Raw genomic sequence first — 25484 nt, forward strand, 5'->3', positions numbered from 1 at the left:
ATTCTCTTTTCCCCATTACAATGTGCTCCCCTCTGGTCTTAACTTGGCTGATAATACCTCAACATTTTACCCCCTTTTATGGTAGAATTTGCCCTGATTAAGACCAGCCCTTCTCTTAAATATGTGAAAAGATGCTCAACTCTCTTATATTAAGAGAAACACAAAGCAATATACAAGGAGATATATTTTTCACGTAGTAGATTGACCAAGATTAAAAAAATGAAGTACAAATTGTGTGGTGAGACACGGGAAAACCAGGTGGTGGGAATTTAGTCAGTACAACCTTTATAGAAGACAAATTGATAGTGTCTATCAGAACTGTAATTGTGTATATGCTTTGACTCAATCCTGGTATTTATCCTGCAGATCTACACAGTGGAAAATGACATATGCAAAAGGGAATTCATTGCAATAGTGTTTATTGAAGAAAAAGACTGGAAATAACTTGTGTCATTAATAGAGAGTGATGAGGGGCCGGCCCCATGGCCGAGTGGTTAAGTTCGCGTGCTCCACTGCGGTGGCCCAGGGTTTGGCAGGTTCAGATCCTGGGCGTGGACATGGCACCGCTCTTCAGGCCAAGTTGAGGCAGCATCCCATGTGCCACAACTAGAAGGACCCACAACTAAAATATACAACTATGTCCTGGGGGGATTTGGGTAGAAAAAGCAGAAAGAAAAAAAAGAGAAGATTGGCAACAGTTGTTAGCTCAGGTGCCGATCTTTAAAAAAAAAAAAAAGAGAGAGGGTGATGAAATAAATGAAGGGTATAATTTCAGTAGAATTATAAAATAATAATGTAACTTCAATAGCAGGCAGCCACTAAAAATAATAAGGCAGATCTGTATGTACAGAGAAGGAGCTCCAAGATAAATTAAGTTAAAAAAAAGGAGGACAAGGGAGCACAATGTAGGTAGCGCACTGCTGTTTCTGTGGGGGAAAACCAATGCATTTGTTCAGTTATATGTTTACAAATGTGTAGATTTTGTTTGGAGGATATGTAAGAAATTAGTAACAGTGGTCTCCAAGAAGGGGAACTGTGTATTACGGGAAGAAGGGAAGCTTTACCTTTCACTGTGCTCTCTTTTGTACCTTTAAAGTTTTATGATGCACATGTATTGTCAATCCAATAAACTAAATAAAACCTCTAATGACTTCTGAGTAGGGAATTTTCTCTTCTCACAACCCCGTCGAGCATCTTTTGCCTGCACTTCACAGCAGAGCTCTTCCCTCGCGCTGTGGCTTCCTCTTTTCACTTCCCAGAGAGTCACACTTCCCCTCCTTCCACTTGGTAACTGAAGAGAAATTTTACGTATCTGTTTATTTGATTGTCAAGTACAGTACCTAGATCTACCAATGTTTAGGTGTCAAGGATTTTGATTTTTCCCCTCTATTTAGTCCCTTTCTTCATACTTAACCAAATTTTTTCAATGTTGACATTGAAAAACATCAAACTTCTCCTATTCTTTGACATTCTCTTGAAATATCCATTTAAATTATACAGAATTGGAAAAAAACAAAACACCGATGCAATGTGCCCTCTAGTGGTTAAAGAAAACACTCTCAAACTATTCTTTCACTAGCCCCTCATTTTCTCAAAGATCAAAGACTTCTGTGTTTTTAATATCTGAGTGAAAACCCCGTGTTCTAAATTAAAAACAAAAAGCCATGAGAAACATAACATGGTAGATGCCTTAGTCCATTCGGGCTGCCATAAGAAACCCACCACGGACTGGGCAGCTTAATCAACAGATGTTTACTTCCCACAGTTCTGGAGGCTGGAAGTCCAAGATCAAGGCATCAGCAGATTTGGTGTCTGATGAGACTCCCTTCCTGGTTCGTAAATGGCTGTCTTCTAGCTGTGTCCTCACATGGCGCAAGGGGCGAGAGAGCTCTCTGGGTCTCTTTTATCAGGGTGCTAATCCCATTCGTGAGGGCTCCACCCTCGTGTCCTAATCACCTCCCAAAGACCCCACCTCCTAATACTATCCCCTTGAAGGTTAGGATTTCAACATATGAATTTTGGGAGGACACAAACATTCAGCCCATAACAGTAGGTACTTTGCCTATGAAAGAAATAAAGGATGCATCATACAGTAAATAGCCATTGGAATTGGTTAATTAAAGAATGCCTGATTTTAGTAAACGATTTAAGAACCAGATTCATAGAAATTTTTCAAAAACTGTGTCACAGAATGTGGCGGTCAAGGTCCTTCATTTGCAAAGTGTCCTTAGACCTGGCCATGGTAAACCAGGGTCTCTTTGAAGAGGTCTGGAAGCCTATGGAGAGTTGGGATGTGGTTTTCTACAGGCAACTTTGTCCAACAGGACTGGACGTTCAGCTCACAGTGGGGTGAGTGGTGGTCATCTTGATGAAGGTGACTGACAGTTCCACTTAGGTCACTGGTAGGAAAACAGAATAGGTGTGGGCTACTTTTCAAGGCAGAATACCCAGTTCCCATGCCTGTTGCCCTTGGACTCTGGCAAAAATGCATGGGATAGTAACAAGCCACGTTTTCGTGGATTTACCACCTGTGAAAGTGGCCTTGACATAGAGACATGGCTTAAATCTGACTTTGTCACCTGGACTAGCCCTTCCTACCCCTTGACTGTTGTCTTTTTTGAAGTTGACAATTCTTTAATGTTTTAGATGAAAAGGAATGCTGGTGCAGGATGGGATCAAAGAAATGAAGGAGCTATCATATCTAGCTTTTTCTTCCTGGCCCTCAGATAGACAGGTTTCAAATAATCACTCTGCTCATTTCAGGGGACATTGTCATCGTTGGTCTGGGCAGGGCTCCCCTTGTGACTGATTGATTGATTAAACAATTTATTTACTATCTCCTCTTTCCTTATCTGCTTGCCTTTAAGCCTTCCCCGAAAGGCAACTATGATTCTGGGTTTAATGTGTATCTGTCTGTATGTTTCCTGCAAAATGTATGTTGTTGTTTTATGTACATGTATTTTTAATTGAATGGTACTGTATTATATAAATCATTCTGTTCCTTTTCTTTTCCTTAAGCATGTGCCTTTGAGATCTATGTATATTGCTGTGTGTACTTTTAATCCGTTGTTTTTAACTGTTGCGTAATACTCCATGCTGTGTCTACCACTTTAACAATCCACTCGCCCAGTGATGGATATCCAATTGTCTCTAACTCCCAGCTACCACAAATAAGCTGTTTCCTAAGGAAGTTGAGTGAGAATGTCTTTGGGATATATACTCAGGAATGGAATTGCTGCGCCATGGAATATGAATATATTCAATTTGACTATAGCACCAGACTGTTCTCCAGAATGGATGAACCAATCTATACCTCCCATAGCAGAGGGCAAAAAAATGTTCACAAATTCTTTGTAGCAATTCCTGTCAAAAAGTGGAACCCATTTCCCTTCCCCTTGAATCTCATTTCATCTTATCATTTGCTTTGAACAGAATATGGCAAAAAATACATTGTTTGAGTTCTGAGTTTAGACCTCAAGAGATCTTGCAACTCCTGTTGTTGAGTTGGGAGCCCTTCCACCGTGACATGAACGATCCTGGGCTAGCCTGTTGGAGGACGAGAGCCCCTGTGGGGAGAAGACCCAGGTGCCTCTGCCACCTCAGCTGAGGCCCCAGACATGTGAGTGAGTGGAGAGCAGGGGGACCAGAAGACTGGGCTGCCCAGTAGAGGCTAGTCCACATTGCAAACCCACAGAATTGTGAGCTCAATAAAATGGTTGTTGTTTTAGGCTTCTGGGTTTGGGGTGTCTTGTTGTGCAGCGATAGATAAGTGATAACTCCCTATCTGCAGGGCATGATAGATTCACATCCCCATCAACACTTTGCATTATCCAGCTTTCTAATTTTTGCCCATCTTATAGGTATATAGGTACAAATGATATCTTGTTTAATCTGGATATCTTTAGGATTACTAAAAGATTGAGTATTTCTTCACATGCTTGGTGGACTTTGGGCTTTCTCTTCTTAAACTGCCTGTTCAAATCCTTTGTCCATTTTTCTTACGAAATTGCTGTCTTTTTCTTGATGGTTTTCAGTTCTTGCATGTTCTAGATATTAATACCTTTCCATGTTTAGACACTACAAATATCTTCTACTATTCTGCAATCTATTATTTTTATCCATGATGGCCTTTGTTGAATAAAACTCCATAATTTTTTATGCAATCAAATGCATCAACTTTTTGCCTTATGATACATTTGTGAAGTTTTGTTTAAGAAATGCTTCTCAACTCCTAGGGTCACAAAGACATCCGACTATAATTTCTCCCGTCGACTTTATAGTTCTCCTTAGACAATTAGATCCTTCATATATCTTGAAACTAATCTGCTAATTTGGGAAGTGCAAAGGGCATTTTCCACCATGGTCCCATGACCCTGCTTTCGTGCATGATGTTAGATAGGGACTGGGATTTCTTTTTCTACATAATGAGCCCGTTTTTTTAGCACCATCTGTTGAGCAATTCATCCTTTCCCCCATTGATTTGTGGTGAGACCTTTGTTGTATATTAAGTTCCCAAATGGCACCATGCTAGAGATCTCTCTTCTATCCCATTGGCCAACCTGTCAGTTCTTGTGCTATTATAACATTGTTTTTTTGTTTGTTTGTTTTGTTTTGTTGTTTTTACTATGACAGGAGGTTTGATATTTTATTCTTATGTTCTAGGCATTCGGCTATGTACTTTCCTTCCAGATCCTTACTGAATGCTCTCAGAAACCTGCAAGGTCAGTATTATTATCTCTATTTTACACATAAGGAAACAGAGGCCCAGAAAATTTAATTTCATTGCCCAAGGTTCATGTGCTATTAAAAGGTGGAGCTAGGATTTAAAGTCAGTCAGTCTGGCTTGAGAACCTTGTGCTTCCTTCCTACAAGATGCTGAGCTTGTCAGCTCACGGTTTGGTTGCCCTTTAAGCTCACAGAAGAGTCCTGGCCAAGTGGGGAAGGGGAAAAAAATTCATCTCTGTCCCTCGGCAAACACTGGCATAGTTCTCGGTTTAATTGCCTCACTCTTCTCACTCAGACCCCATCATTTCTTTCCCAAATAACAAGATCACCAATGCTCAAAGTTTTAAAAACTCATGTTCTGAGCTGGATTTACATGTGTGATAATTTTAAAAATAGACCTCCAGGTGCCGGGAGTGATGTAGTGTTTTCTAATAATAATATATGCAATTTAACTCAATAGAAGAAAAGTTCAGTCAGCCTAGATCCTCACAATATCGGAGACTATCATTATTACCCGTCCTCTTTCTTCTTTTTAGCAGAATCTAAATTTGATTCAGATAATGCACACCCTAGTCAGCCAGGTGCTCATCCAAGCCAGTCATAGTCATCTACTCCTCTTGCCATCAGCTGGTTTAGGCATGGGCATCTACCCATTTCTGGACAATGAGACACGAAGGGACAGTCTGCTGGGGTGGCTTCCAGAAAGTTTTTTTCTTAGTCTTAAAAAAAAAAAATACTCAAGCTTTCAGGAAGAAAGGAACACTTCTTGTCCTGGTGTGATGTTAGGAGCTGTGGTAGCCATTTTGTGACTGTAAGGGGAATTAGCCTGAGGAGCAGGCTGCCCCATTGAAGATGGCAGAGCAGAGAGATGGAAAGAACCTGGGTCCTTGATGAAACTGGGCTGCTAAATTAACAAATCCTGGAACAGTCTTACCTCTGATCTTGATGGGTGAAATAATAAAATTTCCTTATAGTTTACACCACGCAAGTGAGGAGGCTTCTATCAACTGCAAGTAAAAGTGTCATATATGTTCCCCCTAAGGTGATACACGTGTAAATCCTCAAATATCTCTTGTGAATTCATGTCAAGAATGTAGGTGACCTCTAGACGGGCTACCCATATCCACTCCCCCTGCTCGGGGTAGAATTAGGGACTGGGAATGGGGAACGTCAAACCACAGGTCCCCTATGCCTGCCTTCCATCTCTTCCCTTCTCATCTCCCAGGAGCTTACTGTCTAGCAGGGCAGACAGAAAAATGACAGTACAGTGGGTGAGGACCTGTCTGGGACTAAGTGTGAAGTACAGGGATAGCCCGGAGGAGTGGGAGGCACATCCAGGAACAGAACTGCTGGATGAACAGTGGAGCGTGAGGGGGTTGGGGCAGGAGTGGGCTGAAGGTGTCAGAGGAAGAGCCTGCAGGTGGGTCTGGAATTTTGCAAAGGAATTAGTCAGAGGAGGGGCCTGGGAGGAAAAGTATTCCAAGCTGAGAGGAGGTGTGAGTAAAGAGTCAGAGACTGGAAACAACAGGCCCCAGTGGGGGAACTGGAACCCCTGGTGTGGCTGGAGCACAGGGCTCTCATGCCAGGAGAGGCTGAAAGAAGGGGTTTTTACTGTTTCTCCCACAAAGGTGAAAGGAAAGAGAGTCTCTTTTTTTATGTGATGTGATGTGATGTGTGCCCAAGTTAAAGGAAGTATGAAAAAGCTTCTTTGTGAGTGAGTAGCTAATGTATGTAGATATAGAAAAAAAACTCATATGAGAATTTTAGAAATGGACCTTTGGAATGATTGTTTATTGGAGGATATTAAAAATGCTATTATTTGTCTCTTTGTTCATTTGTTGAAGAAACAATATATCCAAGCAGACCAAAGGGCAGACAGTAAAGACTCAATTTCCTCCCACCGCATCCCCAGAATCTTAAGTTTCCTTCCCCAGTGGCAAGCAAAGTGGTCAGTTTTTAAAGAAACATATTGTATATATGCATAAACAAACATATATCTTATCTTAGTTATCTACTGCTGTGTTAGAAATTACCCCAAAACTTAGTGGCTTAAAACACAAACTTTTATCATCTCACATTTCCTGCGGTCAGGAATCCAGCAGCCTAGCTGGGCCCTCTGGCTCACGGTCTCTCACGAGGTCTCATCAGGCTGTCGCCTGGGGCTGCAGTCACCTCAGAGCTCCACTCAGGAGCATCTGCTTTCGAGCTCACTCAAGGGGTTGTTGGCAGGATGTAGCTCCTCACGGGCTGTTGGCGAAGGCCTCATTTCTTCACTGGCTCTTGGCCTGAGGCCTCTCTCACTCCCCGCCCCCGCCCCCCCCCCAGGCCTCTCCGTAGGGCACTCACAGCATGGCAGCTGGCTTCAGCAGAGCCAACAGGTGAGAAGAGCCAGAAAAGTCAAAGAAGACAAGAAGCCAAAGTGTTTCTGTAACCAAATCTCAGAAGTGACACCCTCTCACTTTTGCTATAGTATTGTGTTTGTTAGAAGCACGTCACTAGGTTGAACCCACATACACGCATGTGGCATGGATGCCAGGGGCTGGTGATCACAGGCGGGTTATCTCAGAAACTGCCTAGCACACATGTGTGTGCTACATTTCTAACTATAGATGCCTTTAAGCACAAAGTTTCCTGCCTTGCTTTTGTCATGCATCAGCGTATCTTGAGCAGTTTCCAGGTCAGTACATAACAATCCCCCTCATTCTTCCAGCAGTGGCAAAGCATTTCAGACCCGCTTCCACACTGAGGGAGTGTGGAATGGACGCACGTCCATCTTGGGGCGCGCCTTCCCTTATTAAAGTCCCTCACGGATGCATGGTTAGGGCATTTTTGATCTTTTGCTGCACATACTCTTCACACCAGAGTGAGAATGCACCTGGAAGGTAAATTCCTACAAGTGGAATTGCCGCATCAAAGGGTATCTGGACTTCACGTTTTGGTAACTACAGCCAAACTGCCATCCAAGGGAGGTTGTACCAATTTATTTTCCAACCGCAAAGTATAAGAATTGTCTACTTCTCCACAGCTTCTTGAGGTATTTTTTTCATAAGTTTTAATGAAAAAGGAAAAGAGAAATCACAGGAGAAAAACTGAAATCAAAGTCTCATAAGTGGGACAAATTGGAACCACTAATTTTTATTCACTAAAAATGGAACAAGGCTCTGCTATTTGTTTAATTTGATCTGGACTTTCTGGGGTATTTTCCTAGTATGATATATACAAACGAGAGCAGGGACTCCTGAGTTTAGGCCCCAGTGTACCTGATGCTCTGTTCTGGCTCCTGTCACTATAATCTTAGATGATGTTTCCATCTCTGAGGGTTGTGGGGCTCTCTAACAGCACTCAACAGTTAGCTTATCAGATTCCAACTTCATCTGGAAGACATGACACTAATAAATATCAAACCAAGTTTACACTGAATAATTATTTACTTTGGAAACTTTACAGCTTTGATCATCTTTTGTCTTTTCTACTGATATTTCAAGTATTAGAAAGACAGAGAATGTTGGGATAAAGAAGCCTTAGAGCCCAGATATAGCTCTCCTCCAACTTTCCTCCAAATTCTGGAATCCTTTCTACAGTCAGTCAGCTTCGGTCTGTGTATTTTCAGAGGGAAATACTGATATCATTAAGCTAGACTGTTCCATTGTTAAACAGTTCTAGAGGTTCCAAAATCACTTTGTACCTTGAGTTGGAATCAGAAATCTATGGCTCTGTGCCTGCATCCAGTGCATCTCCATCTGCCTTCAGAAGCAACAAGGAAAAAATCTTTGTTTCTTGTAAACAGCTGTCATAGCTTCCTCAAGTCTGCTGATCTCCAGGCTGACAACTTCATTTTGCATCGTTCTTTCTTCCCAGGAGTTGATTTCCAGATGCACCAGCACACTGATTCCTCTCCTTTGAAAATACTCCTATCCTAAGATTCAAAAAGATGTCAAGCATGAGAACACCTGTAATGCCAGTTTTTCTGCTGATCCCCACATGACAGCAGGTGTACTTTTAGGACCCTTGATTGAGAGTATGCATAATGACAAGGAGCTGTTGTGAATCCAAGAATGCTTTGACAATGTTCATAGCAGCATTATTCACAATAGCCAACAGCTGGAAGCAACCCAAATATCTATTGACAGATGAATGGATAAACAAATTGTGGCACAGACATACAATAGAATATTATTCAGCCTTTTATTAAAAGGAAAAGGAATTCTGACACATGCAAGGTTCACAGATGAACCTTGAAGACATTATGCTAAGTGAAATAAGCCAGCCACAAAAGAACCCACATTGTATGATTTCACTTTTGAGATATATAGAACAGTCAATTTCATAAAGACAGAAAGTAGAATGGCGTTTGCCCGGGGCTGGGGGGAGAGGGGAATGGGAAGTTAGTGTTCAACAGAGTTTCAGTTTGGGAAGATGAAGAAGTTCTGGATATGCATGGTGATGGTCGCACAGCAATGTGAATGTACTTAATGCCACTGAACTGGACACTTAAGATGGTTAAAATGGCAAATTTTATATTATGTGTATTTTCCCACAATAAAACAAATTGTATCCTACCGGTCCCAGCAGCATCTCCAAACATAAGAAAAATAATTGTCTATGTCTCTGAGACCTATTCATACACTTTACACTTAATTTTGGCTCACAGCCCCTACACCCCCTCCCCCCGCCATCTACATTCACCCCATGGTAGTCTCCGGGAGCCATTTGTACCACGTGGCACTATTTCCCTGGGCACAGTTGATTAGAACGAGGAGCAGCTAACCTGAGCTGGACTGTTCAGAGGCTCGCTGCTGCGATTTGGGAACTTGGTTTCAGGAACTTTTTGTTACTGTCTGTGTAGGGGTCAAACTGAGAGGACATATGGTTGGGAGCTATAAGGCAGCCATCTTCCATGTTCATTTGTTATTTATTCAACAAATATCTATTGTGTGCCTACTGTGCGCCAGGCATGGTAACAGGGGTTGGATTCAGCCCTGTCCCTGCCCTGCTGCCTGTAGAGATATTATCTCTAATGTTATCTCTAATATTCTTGTTATCACTAATATTTTGTGGACTGTTCTCTCCTAAACGAGCAACACAGTATACCATGGTTTTACCACATTTAACTTCCCCTTCTAAACTATGTTTTAGCACATTTTTTTAGCACCAGCACTAGCACAATTTCTCGATGAAAGCTTGGTTGACAGCGACAGGACGTTAGAAAAATTTTAATTGTAACAACAAATGTGACAGAGCACCATGGTCACTGGCAGAAGCTCCGTGTGTGTTCACAGGACTCCTGAGACGGACGGCGGGTGCTTTTCTTTACCTTTTACCAGCTGCAGCAGTGCCACCACGTGGCAAAATAGTAAATGATGTTTGCAGTCTGTTGAGCCTGCCTACATAGAAATTACACAATTCTTGAACAAATTTTTTTAATTGAGGATGAGAAAAGATTCATATTATTTCAAAATTTGTACTACACAAAATGAGACTTTTAAGTCTGTTTAAAATTAGCAAAATTTGCATTTTCTTAAATGGAGACCACATTGTGTGAAGGTCTCCATCCTGCCCTCTGAGCAGCCTCTAGTAACTCCTGGGAGTCAGCCTCAGAGGTGAACTCTTGCAAGTGGGACAGACACCCGCTAAAGTTCTACAGCATCCTTCATGAGGTCTTCCCTGACGCCTCTTATGCTGTGCTCCCCCAAAAGCGGGTCTGATGTAGATTTCACTCATTAGCAAGCATTCATTGAGTACATGCATGGTGCTCACCCTGTTGTAGGCACCGCAGAGACAGCAGTAAACAAATCGGACACAGTTTCAGTCCTCACTTATTACACTCTTATTGTGACATATCTGTCTCCTTTATGCCCTGTAAATCTAGCGACAGGGACCTGTCTCATTCCATCTTCACTGGAGCCATACCTTCTACCCATTGAATTCCCCAGTAACCATTTCAGAACTCAATTGATTCGCGATGACTGTATGTATTAGCACCATTCCCATGTCAGTTTTCTGGTGGGATCAAATCTGTGCCTGCCGGCCAGGGACAAAAATACAGAAGCAGACAGTTCATTTTAGATCCAGTAGTAGGCTGAATCATAACCCTCCAAAGATGTCCATATCCTAATCCCCAGAACCTGTGACTGTGTTAACTTTCACGGCAAAGGGACTTTGTGGATGTGATTAAGTGAAGGCTCTTGAGATGGGAAGATAATCTGGATTGTCGTGGTGGGCCCAATGTAATCACAAGGGTCCTTCTATGAGGGGGGCAGTAGAATTAGAGTTAGAGAGAAGATATAAGGACAGAAGCAGAGGTCAGGGAGGAGAAAAGATACTATGGTGCTAGCTTTGAAGACGAAGAAGGGGCCATGAGCCAAAGAACACAGGCTAACTCTAGAAGCTGGAAAAGGCAAGGAAACGGATTCTCCTCTAGAATCTCCACAATGAGCAGAGGCCTGCTGGCACGCCTTGGACTTCTGACCTCCAGAGCCATAAGCTAGTACATTTGTGTTGCTGTAAGCCACTAGCTTTGTGCTAGTCTGTTACGGCAGTAATAGGACACTAATATCGATTTCTTCCTGTCCTCCCTCTAACTTGCCCTCCCCACTGCCCATTCTCCCTGGTGCACAGAGCAGGACGTTTCTACTTTGTTCCCTCATTTTCCCAAGTCATGGAGATGTTCTAGTTTTTCTTAGCACAAGCCTGTAACAGTGTTTGTCTAACAGGGTTGTCTGACCATGGGCACTCTTTGGCATATCATTAGGGTCCCTGAGTTTTCTATGAGAATTTAAAATTCTGTAATTTTGCTTCCATGGTTAGCTAAAAAATGAATATGTAATTCAACTTACACCTCCAAAGTCAGTCTCATCCTCATACGAACACTAAAAGCATTCTCATTAAAGTCAGAAATAAGACCAGGATATCCACTAGCCTCACTTATGTTATTTTGGAGGTACTGGCTAATGTTATTACACAAGAGAAAAACAAAAGATATATTTTAAAAAATTGGACAAGAGGAGGTAAACTTGTTATTTGCAAATAATATGATCATGTACCTGAAAACCTAAGAGAAAAAAACTGGAAAACTATAAAAATAATAAAAGAATTCATCAAGGTGGCTGGGAACAATATTAATGTATAGTAATCAATATAAAACAATAATTAGGACATATATAAATAATGGGAAAGCTTATTCTATTTGCAGTAACAACAGAAAAGATAAAATAAATAAGGATTAAGGTAACAAGAAATATGCAAAGTTAATGTGAAGGAAACAGAACAAAACTTGAAAAAGAAGAAAGGTATGCCATGTTTTTCAATAGAAAGATTTACCATGGCAGCAATGTCAAAATAAAGTCTTATGTGTTTAAGACCTGGAGTTGGACTCGTTATTGGCCACCAGATGAGACTGATAAGATAAACAGTCTTGTTTCATTTTCTCTTCATAACATCATTCTCCAGCTGGCCTTTTGTATTACCTGGTCTTGTCTCAAGAGTTTTAGTCTTCATGGGGGATATGTAGGCTTCCCACTGGCAGAAGGAAGGTCATAGGTTAAGTGAGGCCTGATCTCTGGGTGGTCCAAGCCAAGCCCACCTTTGGACTGCCAGGCCATGGCAAATGAGGACTCCCTAGGAGATGCTGCCCTCTGCTGGTTGTCATGACTTGCCATGGGCACCTTCAGTCCTTTGTCTCACATACACATACACACACACACACTCGTTTAGGAACACCTATTTCCACAATACTCCATCTGGAACATCTTAGGTTTTATTATCTTGTTGATATAATAATTGCTACATAGTAAGGGTAATCTCACCAGGATCATAGCTAAAATAGCAATTTTTTATTATCTTCAACATGTCACCAGCCCATTCTTGGGCTATGTGCCTTTTGACACCATTTTTACATCTCTCTTACCTCCTGGGCATTTGTAGTTAAAAAAAATGCCACAGCTAATTATTATTGTCAAAGGAATTCTGGATATCATCAATAGGTAAGTTGGGTATTTTGTTTTTTTGGTGGGGGAGGGGAGATATGGGAGAAGCTGCTATTGCCACCCAAATGACTGGTCAGGCTAGTGTTGTGGGGGCGGGGCAGGCAATCAACTTCATTAGAAAGAATCTTCCATTCCACACAGACCACACCCTCCTTGAAGGCTGTTCTCTATTTCTAGAAGCCACTAGGATCTCTCTTAGCAGCAGAGCTAAGTCTGATTATTAGCTGTTCCTCCCTGCCTCCTTATCTTCTTTTTTCAGAGCATGGCACGTGCTAGAAATTCAATAACTGCCAAACGAACAAATGAATGGCATTGTGCTTTCACCAGCCTATATGCTGAAGCCTAGAGAGCAGGGAGACGCTGCTTAACAATTCCCTGGAATGGAGTGCCACCAAATCTGAGCAGCCCATTGGCATAGTACAGGAGATTTTAGCTTTGGAGTAATCATTTTTGAGGTCTCTATCTTTCATTGTGTATAATGCTAACTGCTGCTTTTGTTTCAGCCTCTTCACCTTTTTTCCCCTCTTATTTTAAAAGAAATTAAATCATCTAGGAGGTCCCTAAAATTATAGCGGGCCCTAGGCCTTGAGCCTTCTGTGCCTAACGGATAAGTGCCTGGGGGACCGATTGGTACATGTACTGACCATCACCCCTGGCGAGACTTAAATTGTACATGAGAAGCAGAACTTAAATGCCTCCAGGCAGGCGGGGTGTGGGGCATTTGTCCACTCTGTGTGTGGTGAAGGCCCTTTCTGAGAGGTCGCTATGACTCATCTCCACTGGATTGTTGCCAGACTTTCCCATTTTTCAAGAAAAACTGGAAATCCTGAGTATAAAAAAATAAAACCTCTCAATTTTAAAGTACTAGCCAAATTTCAAAGAAAAATAATCTCTCTGCTCAAGCCAAACAGAACACCTCTGTGGATTGCACCTGGCACTACTTTGTAATTTCTGTTGAACACAGTGGCAGGGAGGACCCTTAAAAACTGGTGACAGGTGGGGACTAGAGAACCAACACATCAGGAAGAGAAAAATGGCATGGTTTTAGTGTGATTGTAAAAACGCAATACTAATTGCAGTAAACTGTATGATTTTCTTACTCTTTACGAGCAGTCCCTTGGGAATAGTAATTGTGAATCTAATTAAAAATTTCAGATTCTGTAAAATTCCATTTGTATCATATTCATGCTATCTCATCCTCCTTAATTCTTGGTTTGAGTAATAGTCAAGATTTCATGACTTATATGTTTTAAGGAGAACTCTGCTCATAACCTTGATTGTGAGTTTTTAAAGGTGTATTTAATTAGGGGTAATACAGACCTATGTATTACCCGTAGTCAGGTCACATTTGTCTGACTTCCTTTGGGGCTTTACTGTATGAAAAAGAAGAGAGGGAAGAAGTTTGTGTTCTTTTAACTGTTTAGGGGTAAATATTTAGTAACAAGTATTTTTATGAGAAGTAGGACTTTAGGGATTTGAATGAAAAGCATGCATATATTCACTTTACAGTGACGCTCAGCCTGCAGTACTGCCAGAACAGGACGAGGCAAAGGCAATCCCCCTCCTCCCTTCCTCTCAGCTGATGATTTCACTTTCTAATCCTAGACTGTAAACAGACCACTAAGATCCAGGGTGATGAGTATCTAGAGCGGGAAAGCACAGGTTCCTATGGAAACAGAAGCAGAGTCTCTCACTTAGGCTTGGTGGAGGAGGGAAGTCTGAAAGTCTTCTTGGAGGAAGCGCCATCTTCAATAAGAGCAGAAAATTGATTAGCCTTCAATCAGAGGCCAGGAGGAGAGTGGGGGAAGAAGCCCACGACTGAAAAAGTGTGACAAGATCTGAGATTGGAAATAAATTCAGTGGGACTGGAGGTTGCAAAGCATCATTCCATTTTAATTTCAATGTATAGCACTTGTCACTTTCTGATCATTTCTTGTTTGTTTGCTTATTTGTTTATTGTGTGTTTTTCTACCCCCATCCCCTCACACAGAACAGGAGCCCTGGCCTGCTGATACCTCAGTGCCTGCCGCGTATGGCTGCTAACCTTTCCTGAGGGCCTGCCGAGTGTCAGATCTAAGTGCCTCCCTCACCACCACCCCAACCAACAGACAAAATGCTACTTCTTCAGAGTTCTCTCAAATGCTTCCTTCTCTGTGAAACCTTCCCCATCTCTTTACCTACCGCCTACCCTCACAATTAATTGCTTCTTCCAGAGTTCCCACAGCTATTGATTCTTCCCTGCAGCATGGGCTTAACTCCACATAGTTAGTTGGCTGTTCCCGTATTTGTCTCCCCCATTCTGCGTTGTTTTAAATCATATGAAGCAACGTGTTTTTGTCTCTGTATGCCTCTCAACACTTTGGGCAGGCTTTTATACACACAATGGGGCTCAAAAATATTTTGAATAAATGAATTAGGGAAAGTCACGAACCCTCCTTCTTTCTCCCTTCCCCTGGTCCTCAGAGCAATCTTTTAAAACTTAAAGTCCGACCATATCACAGCCCTACTTAACCTGTTGAAGGCCACGCCTCATCCTCAGAATAGAATTCTTACTCCTAAGCACATTGGTAACCTCCGGGCTCTGGCTGAACTTGCGCCCATCCACCTCTCCAGCCACGTTCCCCACTACACCTCGTCTAACAAAACTGGACTGCTTGCGGTGACCGCACAGTCGGCTGCACTGATCCATGCCACCAGGCTTTCATTGCAACTACTCCCTCTGCCTGGCATGCCTTTCCATTTTCCATGCCTGGCTCGGTTCAGGCATGACTTTCTCAAGCAGCTTTCCTTCTTTGAAGACAGACCCTATTAAGAACTTTTAAAAAAAGAAGTACTAAGTACAGAAAAGTGTATGGTGTTCCCCTCCATTTATGTGTTTAAAAGTGAAAACAGTACTAAACCTTAAAACGTAATTCTTAAATGATATACAACTTACGTGCTTGCCAGATTTGGAAAACCACCTATTTATCATTTTCTCTCATTCACCCTCTCTCTGCAGGTACCCATTTTGTAGATGCCCTAAACAATCTATCGGATCCCCCCAATGCCAGACTCTCAGGGTGAGTCAAATACTCTTCTCCGCTTGCCGGGCACAACTCAATGTTACAGTGACTTGAGCAGATTGCAAGTTTGCCTATCTCAGTAGGGTGTGAGCTCCCGAGGGGGCGCAAACACCATCTTTGTCCGTGGAGCGCCGGACCCCCTAGTTAGCCCCAGACTTATTTCCTGCGTTGAAAAGCTTCTCCCCAGCTGACCGGTGCATTTCTTCTTTAAGGAGCCGTTCCCTCCTCGCCCAGGAAGGAAAACTGGCTCGCCATCAAGGGTTGCCGCTGGGAAAAGGGTGAAATAGCAGCGGCGCCGAAAGTCAGGACGAAGACATTCCGCAAACTCCCGGCCCAGGAACCAGACCAACAACCCAGACGCCCACAGACGCCAGCGGCGTGGGCGGGGCCGGGGAGCGACTGACTCCGGAAGTCACGTGGCGCCGCGCCGCGCGAACGCCTCACCTCCGCAATCGACTATTCAGCCTTGCGGCGCCTCTGGCGGGCTCCGCCGAGATCCACTCTTTCGGCGCTCGGCTCGCCCGTGCTGCTGCCGCCGCCGAAGGAGGGGCAAAGCGCAAGATGGCGGACAAAACGCCAGGCGGATCTCAGAAGGCCAGTTCAAAGGTAATTTCTTAGAGGACTTCGTGAGTCAGTGGGTCTGTCACTGTCGTCTGGGGCCTGTCGACGCCCCTGGCCAGCTGGAAGGGCGTGGGGTGGGCGTCCGCGTTCTGGTCGCGACGGTCGGCCGGGCCGCCGACGCACGGTGGTGCGCAGGTTGAGAGGCCTGGTGTCTCTCCTTCGTCCCAGCCTGGATTGGGCTCCAGACTGGCGGGCCCAGGGGGCTGGCGTGGGTAGTTGGGCCCGCGCTCGGCACTCGAGTGCAGTCAGGGATTTAGATGGAGGTCCAGAGCCGCGAAAACGCGCTCGTGTCTTTCAGCTTGTTGCGCCCTGGGGCCGCCGGACAGCGCCTGGGAGAGGCGGGAATCGCTTCCCCGGGCTTTGGGGTCTACGTCTCTTTCGTCGGCGCTTTGGTTTTGGATCTCACACGCTGCCGGCCTCCCTCCGTGTCCTGCGCGCCCTCCAGAGCATAAATAACCTCTGGGGCGCAAGTTGTGCGGGGAGGACCACTAGCGGAGGGACGCGGGGCGGGGAGTGCAGAGGCGGGAGCAGCCCTCCTTTGCGGTGCTGCATCGCCAAGGTGAATGCTGCGCGCTACACGTGGTCTTCCCTCCCCTGAGAGGAAGCGTAAACTGAGCTCTTCTTCTGGGGCTCGTTTCCGAGGACTCGGAGACTCCTGCATCTCCATGTTGTGTCTTCTACGGAAAGGAGAACTTCCGAAGACTTGGAAGCCGCCTAAGATTAGCAAATCGCGTTTGCGTTCGCAGGGAACCGTGTGCACGTATTGTGAAACCGGTGAGCTGTAGAAGTAGTTTAGCGTTAGTTAGGTTACGGTTAGCATCAGGTCTTAGTTGCCATCTTGGGCGGGTCATTTAATCGTTTTTTGCTTTGAGTTTCTCATCTCGAACACGGTATTGAAAGTAATAGGTACTGCTCGAAGTAGCAGTTAAGCTTTTTGATGGAGATGCAGTAGGTTTTGTAACACTTGAAGGTTCTAGGGACTGTTCTTCTTAAAGAGTATGATTGTAACTTGGTTATTAGGAAGTTAAGTTTACGATAGAGGGGGCAAGTCTTGCGTTTACAATTCTCAGAAGCATAACTCGTTTTATACTTGCTTTCTCAGTTTCTAATAAATCATAATTTATTTTTAATCATCTTTTTTTTGGTGAGGAAGGTTGGCCTTGAGTTACCTTCCGTTGCCAATCTTCGTCTTTTTGCTTGAGGAAGATTGTCGCTGAGCTAGCATCTGTGCTAGTCTTCCTCTGTTTTTTTGTATGGGACGCCTCCACAGCATGGCTTGAGCAGTGTGTAGGTCCTCGCAGGGGATCCGAACCCCGATCCCCAGGCTGCCAAGTGGAGCAGGCGAACCTAACCACTACCCCAGCAGCTGGCTCCAATAAATCATAGTTTTTAAGCCATTTGTTGAATGATGTCCATAATTAGTTTGTAATTAGTAATGGCTTTACCGGACATCCTTTAGTTATGTAGAAACTATGGTACAGGGCCAGTTTGGGTTGCTTTGCCTTCTTTGTTTACTCTGTTAGTTTCTTCCCTCCCCAGTACCTTTCCCCTTGATGAGCAGGGAAATAGTCGGATACCTCTCCTTGCCCACTTCCCCTCAGCAGACTCATGACAAAAACAGCCCAGCTTACTATTAGGGAACTATTAGGAAAGCTACCTACATCCATAATAATTGATGCATAAGCTTCACGATTTTTGTTTTTTCTCAAAGTAATATTTTAAGTATCTCCTATTTGGGGCCTTGGATACATTGAAAACATTTTAATGTACATGTTCAGTGTTCCTTCTTTAGTACTTCTCATGGTTGAGGGTGGTGGTTCCTATAAGTAAGTTGTTGGATCTTCCAGTAATAAATCTTGTCAGGTTATATTGCTTTAGGGTATCATCAGTTGATGCTATTAAGAGATTTCCTACTGATGTCTGTATAAAGAATCAGAATGTCTCAGGACTCAAGTGATATTGATGTGATTTTCTACAATAATATGGAGGATGCATAATGTGGGAAGATTATGATTTTGATAATGAACAAAAGAGATGTGGATTCAAATTCTGTCTTGGTAATTAATTATATTTGCGATATTAAGGCAAACTGCTTAAACTTGAGCCTCAGTTTCCTCATTTGTAATTTGGATATAATTTCTTTTTTACAGAGTTCATGTAAGGATTAAATGAGTTAATGTCTGTAAAGTACATAATAAATCTTAGTTTCTTTCCCCTCTCCTTTTTTTTAGAAGAAATAAAAAATTGCTTACTTTTCAAAATGTCAGGATAAATTCTAATATTGAGATTTATAGTCTAAGTCATCGACTATCATAATGACTGCCCAGATTGTTGTTTTTTGTTTGTAACCCAAGTCCAGAAATTATTGGAGAGAGTCTGAAATCATTTTGACTAACACCACAGTGGTTGGAATTTCTAGCCTTTGATCTCTGTGGTTTGATTTCCCTTCCTCTGGGGAGAGCAGATGAGTGACACATTCTATAGTCAGATGGAGTGAATGGGTTCTTTTTCATGTTCATTCTTCTTCTTTGGTAGTTAACTTCCCATGGATATGAGTGGGGATGCTTGTTAATCATATTTCTAGACTTTGAGAAAATGTTAATTTTAAAATGTACAACATACGGATTTTTGCTGTTGAAATAGCAAAATTATTTGACATGTCTTAATTATAAAATAGATTAAATTAGGTAACCTCTACCATTTCTTCTAGCTTTAATAATGACATTTTAGGTATGTATAGTCAAATAACTTATGTATGTATAGTCAAATGACTATGTGTAGTTGTCCCTGACGAAGAGACCCTGGGCCCTTTTATTTTTTGTGTAGTTTTGCTGTACTTTTCATTTTAAAGTCTGGCAAATGTTGAAATTCAGTAAATGTTTTAGGAATGAACTAAAATTTTCCTATCCTTTTATTCTTGTTTATCACCAGACTAAAATATTGCTTTGGGGGAGAAGGGTGTTGGTGCCATGTTGGAGCTTTGATTTGCGGAGGAGAGACAGAGAGAGCCTGTAACTGCTTGCTTAGACATTTGTTAAACATTTTTCTTTAGCATTTAATTTATAAAAATTAACTTACTATTTTGATTTTAAGAGTTTTGTTTGCTTGCTTAGCAAAATGAGGATATGAAGAGAATGTGGTATTTTCTTTCCTTCTGCATCTCCTTTGCTGGTAATACTACTAATGTAATTGAATTGTGTGCCCTGTTCTTTTACGCTGTGACAGTGCTTACTTTTTACTGTATAGTTAAAAATTGGGTTAGAGAGCTAAATGAACAAAGTAGAAAATACTGCTGGCTTTCTTGACATCCAGTGCTAAATTGGTTTGGGAACTGTTTCAATTTGCTGCTGGTTAACAAAAGTATTTCACTTGCAAGGAATAAGTAAAATGATCCATTCAAGGCTTGTGATCCTTAGGTGTTTATTACTGCCTTTGTACATTTTTTTTTTCCTGTGGTTCTGAAGATATCTAAGATTTAAATATGATGAAAAACTTCAAGCAAAACACAAACCTTGAAAATTAGGCTCTTCATAGTTTGCCACTTCTGGTTTAAAAGGAAATCTTTATTATGGTATGGTTGTAACCTTATCTTAAGAATATAAGATGGCTAGTTTTATGGATGGAATGTTGTGTTTTGGGGTGGAGAGTGGAATTATGAACTTTGGTTTTCTTGATTGGTGCTTTTTATTTATTTATTTATTATTTATTTTATTTTATTTTATTTTTGAGGAAGATTAGCCCTGAGCTAACTACTGGCAATCCTCCTCTTTTTGCTGAGGAAGACTGGCCCTGAGCTAACATCTGTGCCCATCTTCCTCTACTTTATATGTGGGACGCCTCCCACAGCATGGCGTGCCAAGTGGTGCCATGTCCATACCCGGGATCCGAACCGCTGACCCCCGGGCTGCCAAATCGGAATGTGCATACTTAACTGCTGCACCACCAGGCTGGCCCCTTTATTTATATTTATTTATTTTTTACTTTAAAGATTTTATTTTTCCTTTTTCTCTCAAAGCCCCCTGGTACATAGTTGTGTATTTTTAGTTGTGGGTCCCTCTAGTTGTGGCATGTGGGATGACACCTCAGCATGGTTTGATGAGCGGTGCCATGTCTGCGCCCAGGATTCGAACTGGGGAAACCCTGAGCTCCCGGAGCAGAGTGGGTGAACTTAACCACCCGGCCACGGGGCTAGCCCCTCACTGGTGCTTTTTAGAAGCTTGAGTATTTGCAGCACTGGTGCTTGAATATGACTATTGATATGGTTAAAAAAGATTTCTTAGTGGCTTGAATTGATTCTTTTCTCAAAGTCCAATTTTTATTTTCTTTTGATTTTTTTTTTTTTATTCTTGAAGCTTTTTTTTCCCTGGAAAGTTAACCTATGAAAGATACCCATTTGCCTTACTGGCAAATGAGATGAGGGCTCATTTTGTATGCAAGTTGAAGACTCCTGCTTGTCTACCCCTTTTTACAAAGAGCATAATTTTTAAAATAAAAGTAAAAACTTGATACAGGATAAACTTGAAAACCCTAGTATTACACAAAATTTGCCTCTTATACTATTGTTAAATAGCTTTAACATTTTATTGCAGACCAGCCATGTGCTAGATATTTTGCTGAAGCAACTTTTGAAAGCAAGAAATGCTTCCCCTGTAACAATTGAGGCTCTTTGGTACTGTTAGGTGTCTTGAGGAGTTAAATTTTTTCACTAGGCCCTTCCTCAGTTTAGGTAAACGACAGGACATTCGAAATGTACTTACAACTTTTCGTGTGTTAGTAGTGTTGTGGATGTAATTTTAAAGATCATTTGAAGTTTGTTATTTAACTTTATTATATATAGTGCATGTCTCAGCGATCTTACAAAGTTTTTTTGAGAGGGAGACCTTGATTTGGCTTGGAGAGCGGTATTAAGCTATGTAGCTGCTACTTGTTAGTGAGTAAACAGCATAGTATGTTGACACTGTGGAGTGTAATTTTGTTGGCTAGGTATTTGTTTCAGCAGGTTAAGTCAACAAGTATGTTGAGGCTCTGTCACTTGCCAGATCTTGTGCTTGACTTTGAAGAAGAAAACATTAACAAGACCGCACTCCCTTTTGGGGAGCATGCTGTCTAGTGGAAGCCGAGTGTCAACATGTAATAGTACAAGGCTGAGCTATCAGAGGTATCTAAAAATTTAGAGAAGGAAGTGATAGTTGGTTGAATGGGGGATGGAGAAGGGGAAGCTTCAAGAGCATAGAGGAATTTGATTGAGTCCTTTTGAACAATGAGTAGAGTTTTGAAGGGTAGAGATAGGGGTATAAAAAAAGAAATGGGTGAGGTGAAAAAAATAAATTGCTGGGAAATGGTTTGATAAATGGTCTGGTTTAGCCAGTGGTTAGGGAAAGGTAAGTTTGAACTAAATTGTGGAGGGCTTTGAATGCTACAGAATAAAATTAGAGAGCCATGGGAAATTTGAGGCAGGAAAGTTCTTTAGAAAAGCCTCTCTATGAGCATAGTTTAGGAAGGATTTGGGAGTGAGGAAGGTGAGTTGGAAGATTATTGCAGTGCTGCTGATAATTGAGGATTGCTTCAGAAGTCTCACCTCAGATCTTCATTGGGAAGCTTTTCCTAACGTCTTCCCCACTCCTTTTAATATTTCCTGCACTCTGTGCTCTTGTGGCATAGCCATATTGTTTTACTTGTGTCTTTTATTAGCTCCTAAGGGCAGGAGCTGTGTCTTATTTTACTTTATATCTCTTACACAAGGCACGGTACCAGTAAATGGTTGCTCAGTGAAATGGTTGAATAAAGGGAAGATCTGAAGCGCAATGGTATCTTTGGAAAGGAAAAGAAGGGTCCCTGGAGAAGAGCTATATCAGAAGAGGGATGAACAGAATTTGACTCAGTTGATTATGGGGGAAGGAAGGAGTCCAGGGTGACCTTGTTTAAAGCTGCTGCTGGCTAATACTTATTGAAGAATTATTATGTACCAAGCATCGTTCTAAGTGCTTCACTTGTATTTGTCCTTCATAACAATCCTGTGAAGCAGATGCTATTCAGCTTTACAGATGAAGGAACTAGGCCCAAGGATACAAATCTGGGAAGTGATAAAACCAGGAAGTCTGTTCCAGAATCTGTGCTCTTAATGTTTTAGTACTTCCAGATTCTTGAACTATTTCTGCAGTAGAATTTGTACCTTTTACTAGACATTAGGGGTTTATGTGTGGATTTTCTTGCTATTAGCATCTGTTTCTTATGTCTTGGGTGGTTGGAGAAAGCAGGGGAGGTTTCTTTGCTGTGTAGCAGGAAGTCGCTGCTCTGTCAGTGTTGTGGCAGTAAACACTATATCTTATGACTTGAAAGAACTTTTGCACAAAAACTCTATTGTAAAATTAGTGGTTAGGTTTCTAGTCTACAATATAAAAAGGTAACTGTGGGTCAGACATGTCCTACTATTATTTGTATCATATTTTGGGAAATACACATTCTGAATTTTAAAGAATTGACTTGCACATTTATTTTGTGTCACAAACTTTCTGTAAGTCAGAGATTGCCGTTATTCAGTGTTACTAGCTGAGAAGAAATTGCTATAAGTTTGGAAAGATTAAGTCTCTATAACATGAGAAACACTTGCTTTGTGAGCATAGGAAGACATTTTCTGATCATTTAAAGATTGACTTTTATTTTTAATACTTGCAGACCAGATCATCAGATGTTCATTCATCTGGATCTTCAGATGCACATGTGAGTATAAAAGGCGGTTTTTGTCTTTAAAATTTAATTTCTCTTTGTATATATCCCTACACTTAATGATTTTACTTGATAAATAAATATGATTATAGTATATGTGCCTATTTTTTCACCTCTTTTGCTAGGTGCCCTGCTTTTTTTGTTTTCTGTTTGCATAAGTTGGCCCCTTCAAACCATGTTAGAAACCTAATATATATGTTTCCTTCCTTGTTTTTATTGTGTTTATAAAATTGTGTGCATACATAAATGTGTGTACTTGTACTTTAACTATGGTTTGCATTATAGACACTTGTTCTTTTCTCACTGCACAATACACCTATTGGAAATCCCTGAAAGTCAACAAATGTAGCTCTAATCTTGTCTTTCTAATGGCATCATAATATTCCACGGTGGGAGGTACATTTATTTATTAAGCTATTTCTCTGTTTAGGGGCATATAGTTTTTGTTTAAAGTTTTTTGACATTTTGGGTAATAACTGCAGTAAACCTTCCTTTACATATGTTATTACAGCAGTGCTCAAAGTGTGGTCTTCAGACCCCTCAGGGTTGCTGAGAATCTTTCAAGGGGTTTGAGAGTTCAAAACTATTTTGTAATAATACTAAGACATTGATTGCCATTTTCACTTTGTTGACATTTGCACTGATGGTGCAAAAGCAATTGATAGGCAAACTATTGGCACCTTAGCACAAGTCACAGCAATGTTGCCAAAATGCACTAGTAGTCATTATATTCTTCCTCAGTAGGCACTTTTGTGCCTAAAAGTATGCTGGTGACACTTAAGAGAGTTCTTCATGAAGCAGTGAAAATTATTAATGTTAAATCTTGTCGTCGTATATGGATATTTTTAATGTTTTTTGTGATGAAATGGGAAGTACATACAAGCCATTTCTGCTTACCAAAGTGTGATGTTGTCTTGAGGAAAAGTACTTGTGGGATTGTTTAAATTGAGAAATAAAACTGGCTCCTTTTTTAAAGGAATACCATTTTTACTTGGAGGAACAACTGACAAAACTATGCTTATCAGACTTGAGTTGTGGCAGATATTTTCTTGAAAATGAAGAAAATGAACCTATTCCTATAAGGAAACCAACTATTTGTTACCACTATAAAATTCGAGCCGTCAGGTGCAAGTTAGAATTATGGAAAACTTTCCCTGCACTTACGGACTTTTTGAATGAAATCAGTGGTGATATTAAGGGATGAGAGTTTTGATAATGTATAATGAAATTTGTGAATATTTGGACATTTGGGTTGTTTCTGGTTTTCAGTACTGCTAATATGATTTTTAAAAACTACTTGTATTTTTCCTGAAGATGGATGCATCTGGACCCTCAGATAGTGATATGCCAAGTCGGACACGACCTAAGAGCCCAAGAAAACATAATTATAGGAATGAGAGCGCCCGTGAAAGCCTTTGTGATTCTCCTCATCAGAATCTCTCAAGAGTAAGTATTGATAAAGATAAGAAAGGATAGTTAATGATTTTAATCTGTCCTTGATTGAATTTGGTAGTTGAATATCTTGGTTTTGTACTTGTTTCATCTTGTACTATTTGAAAATAGCATTCTTTATTGTATTCGGGTTAATGATAAACTTGACTTCATATAAGGAAATGTTTTTTAGTTCGTATGTCAAGTATGTTTTATTTAAAATTTAAAATTTTATTTGAGAAAAACGAGCATTTTGGGTATAAATGGTTAATGTTAAGATTTATTGTTCCCCCTTATACCAAACATTTACTGAACCAAATGCCAGTCACTGGAAATGCACAGATGGTTAAAACACAGTGCTTGCTCTCAGGGAGCTTGTAGTCTCGCCCTGGGAAGCACAATGGAGCAGGTGCTGTTCACTCTGGTTAGTGCAGTGCCCAGGACAATATGAGAACCCAGAGAAGGAGCTTTACCTCGTCTGTCTTCAAAGTGCTCTTGTGCTCTTTTAGTCTTTTTTTCTAATTCAAATAATGTTTTCTTGTGATTAAATTTGGAAAAGATAATGAAGAAGATAATCATCACCAGCCAGTATTAGCATTAACACTTTATTTTTCTTGTTTACTATTTCTAAGCATAAATATATTTGTACTTCGCTGAGATCCATTTTACAGGAACACGTTTGAAATGTTCTGTTTTCAGTTCTAATTTTTAAAAAATTTTAGCAAAAATTCTGTAAACAAACTTTTTAATGGATGGTTGTATTTCTTTGAGTAAACATTCCATAATTTCCTTAACCATTTCTCTCTTGGGTGTCTAAGTTTAGCTCTTAGGATGTAAATAGAATTTGAGCACAAAAATTTTGTTTGGTAAAAATGTTTTTCACTGATTTTATATGTAATTTTATCATTTGTTTAAATTTTTGAAATTTTGAAAC

General features: G+C 41.2%; 1 protein-coding gene across 2 annotated transcripts in view; it reads left to right on the forward strand.

Moving 5' to 3' along the window:
- The window catches only part of U2SURP (U2 snRNP associated SURP domain containing), an 87042-nt gene that overhangs the window by 21250 nt on the left and 40308 nt on the right, over positions 1 to 25484 (forward strand). The window contains exons 3-6 of one of the 2 annotated variants that reach the window (XM_070577580.1): positions 4663 to 4721; positions 15985 to 16378; positions 23069 to 23113; positions 24434 to 24565. In XM_070577580.1, the coding sequence (XP_070433681.1) occupies positions 16334 to 16378; positions 23069 to 23113; positions 24434 to 24565 (222 nt within the window). In that variant the 5' untranslated portion in view covers positions 4663 to 4721; positions 15985 to 16333. Of the gene's footprint in view, positions 1 to 4662; positions 4722 to 15984; positions 16379 to 23068; positions 23114 to 24433; positions 24566 to 25484 lie in introns of those variants that run through there. The other variant, XM_070577581.1, reaches the window with a different exon arrangement.

This window comes from Equus przewalskii, chromosome 15 (genome assembly GCF_037783145.1).
Source record: "Equus przewalskii isolate Varuska chromosome 15, EquPr2, whole genome shotgun sequence".
NCBI lineage: Eukaryota > Metazoa > Chordata > Mammalia > Perissodactyla > Equidae > Equus > Equus przewalskii.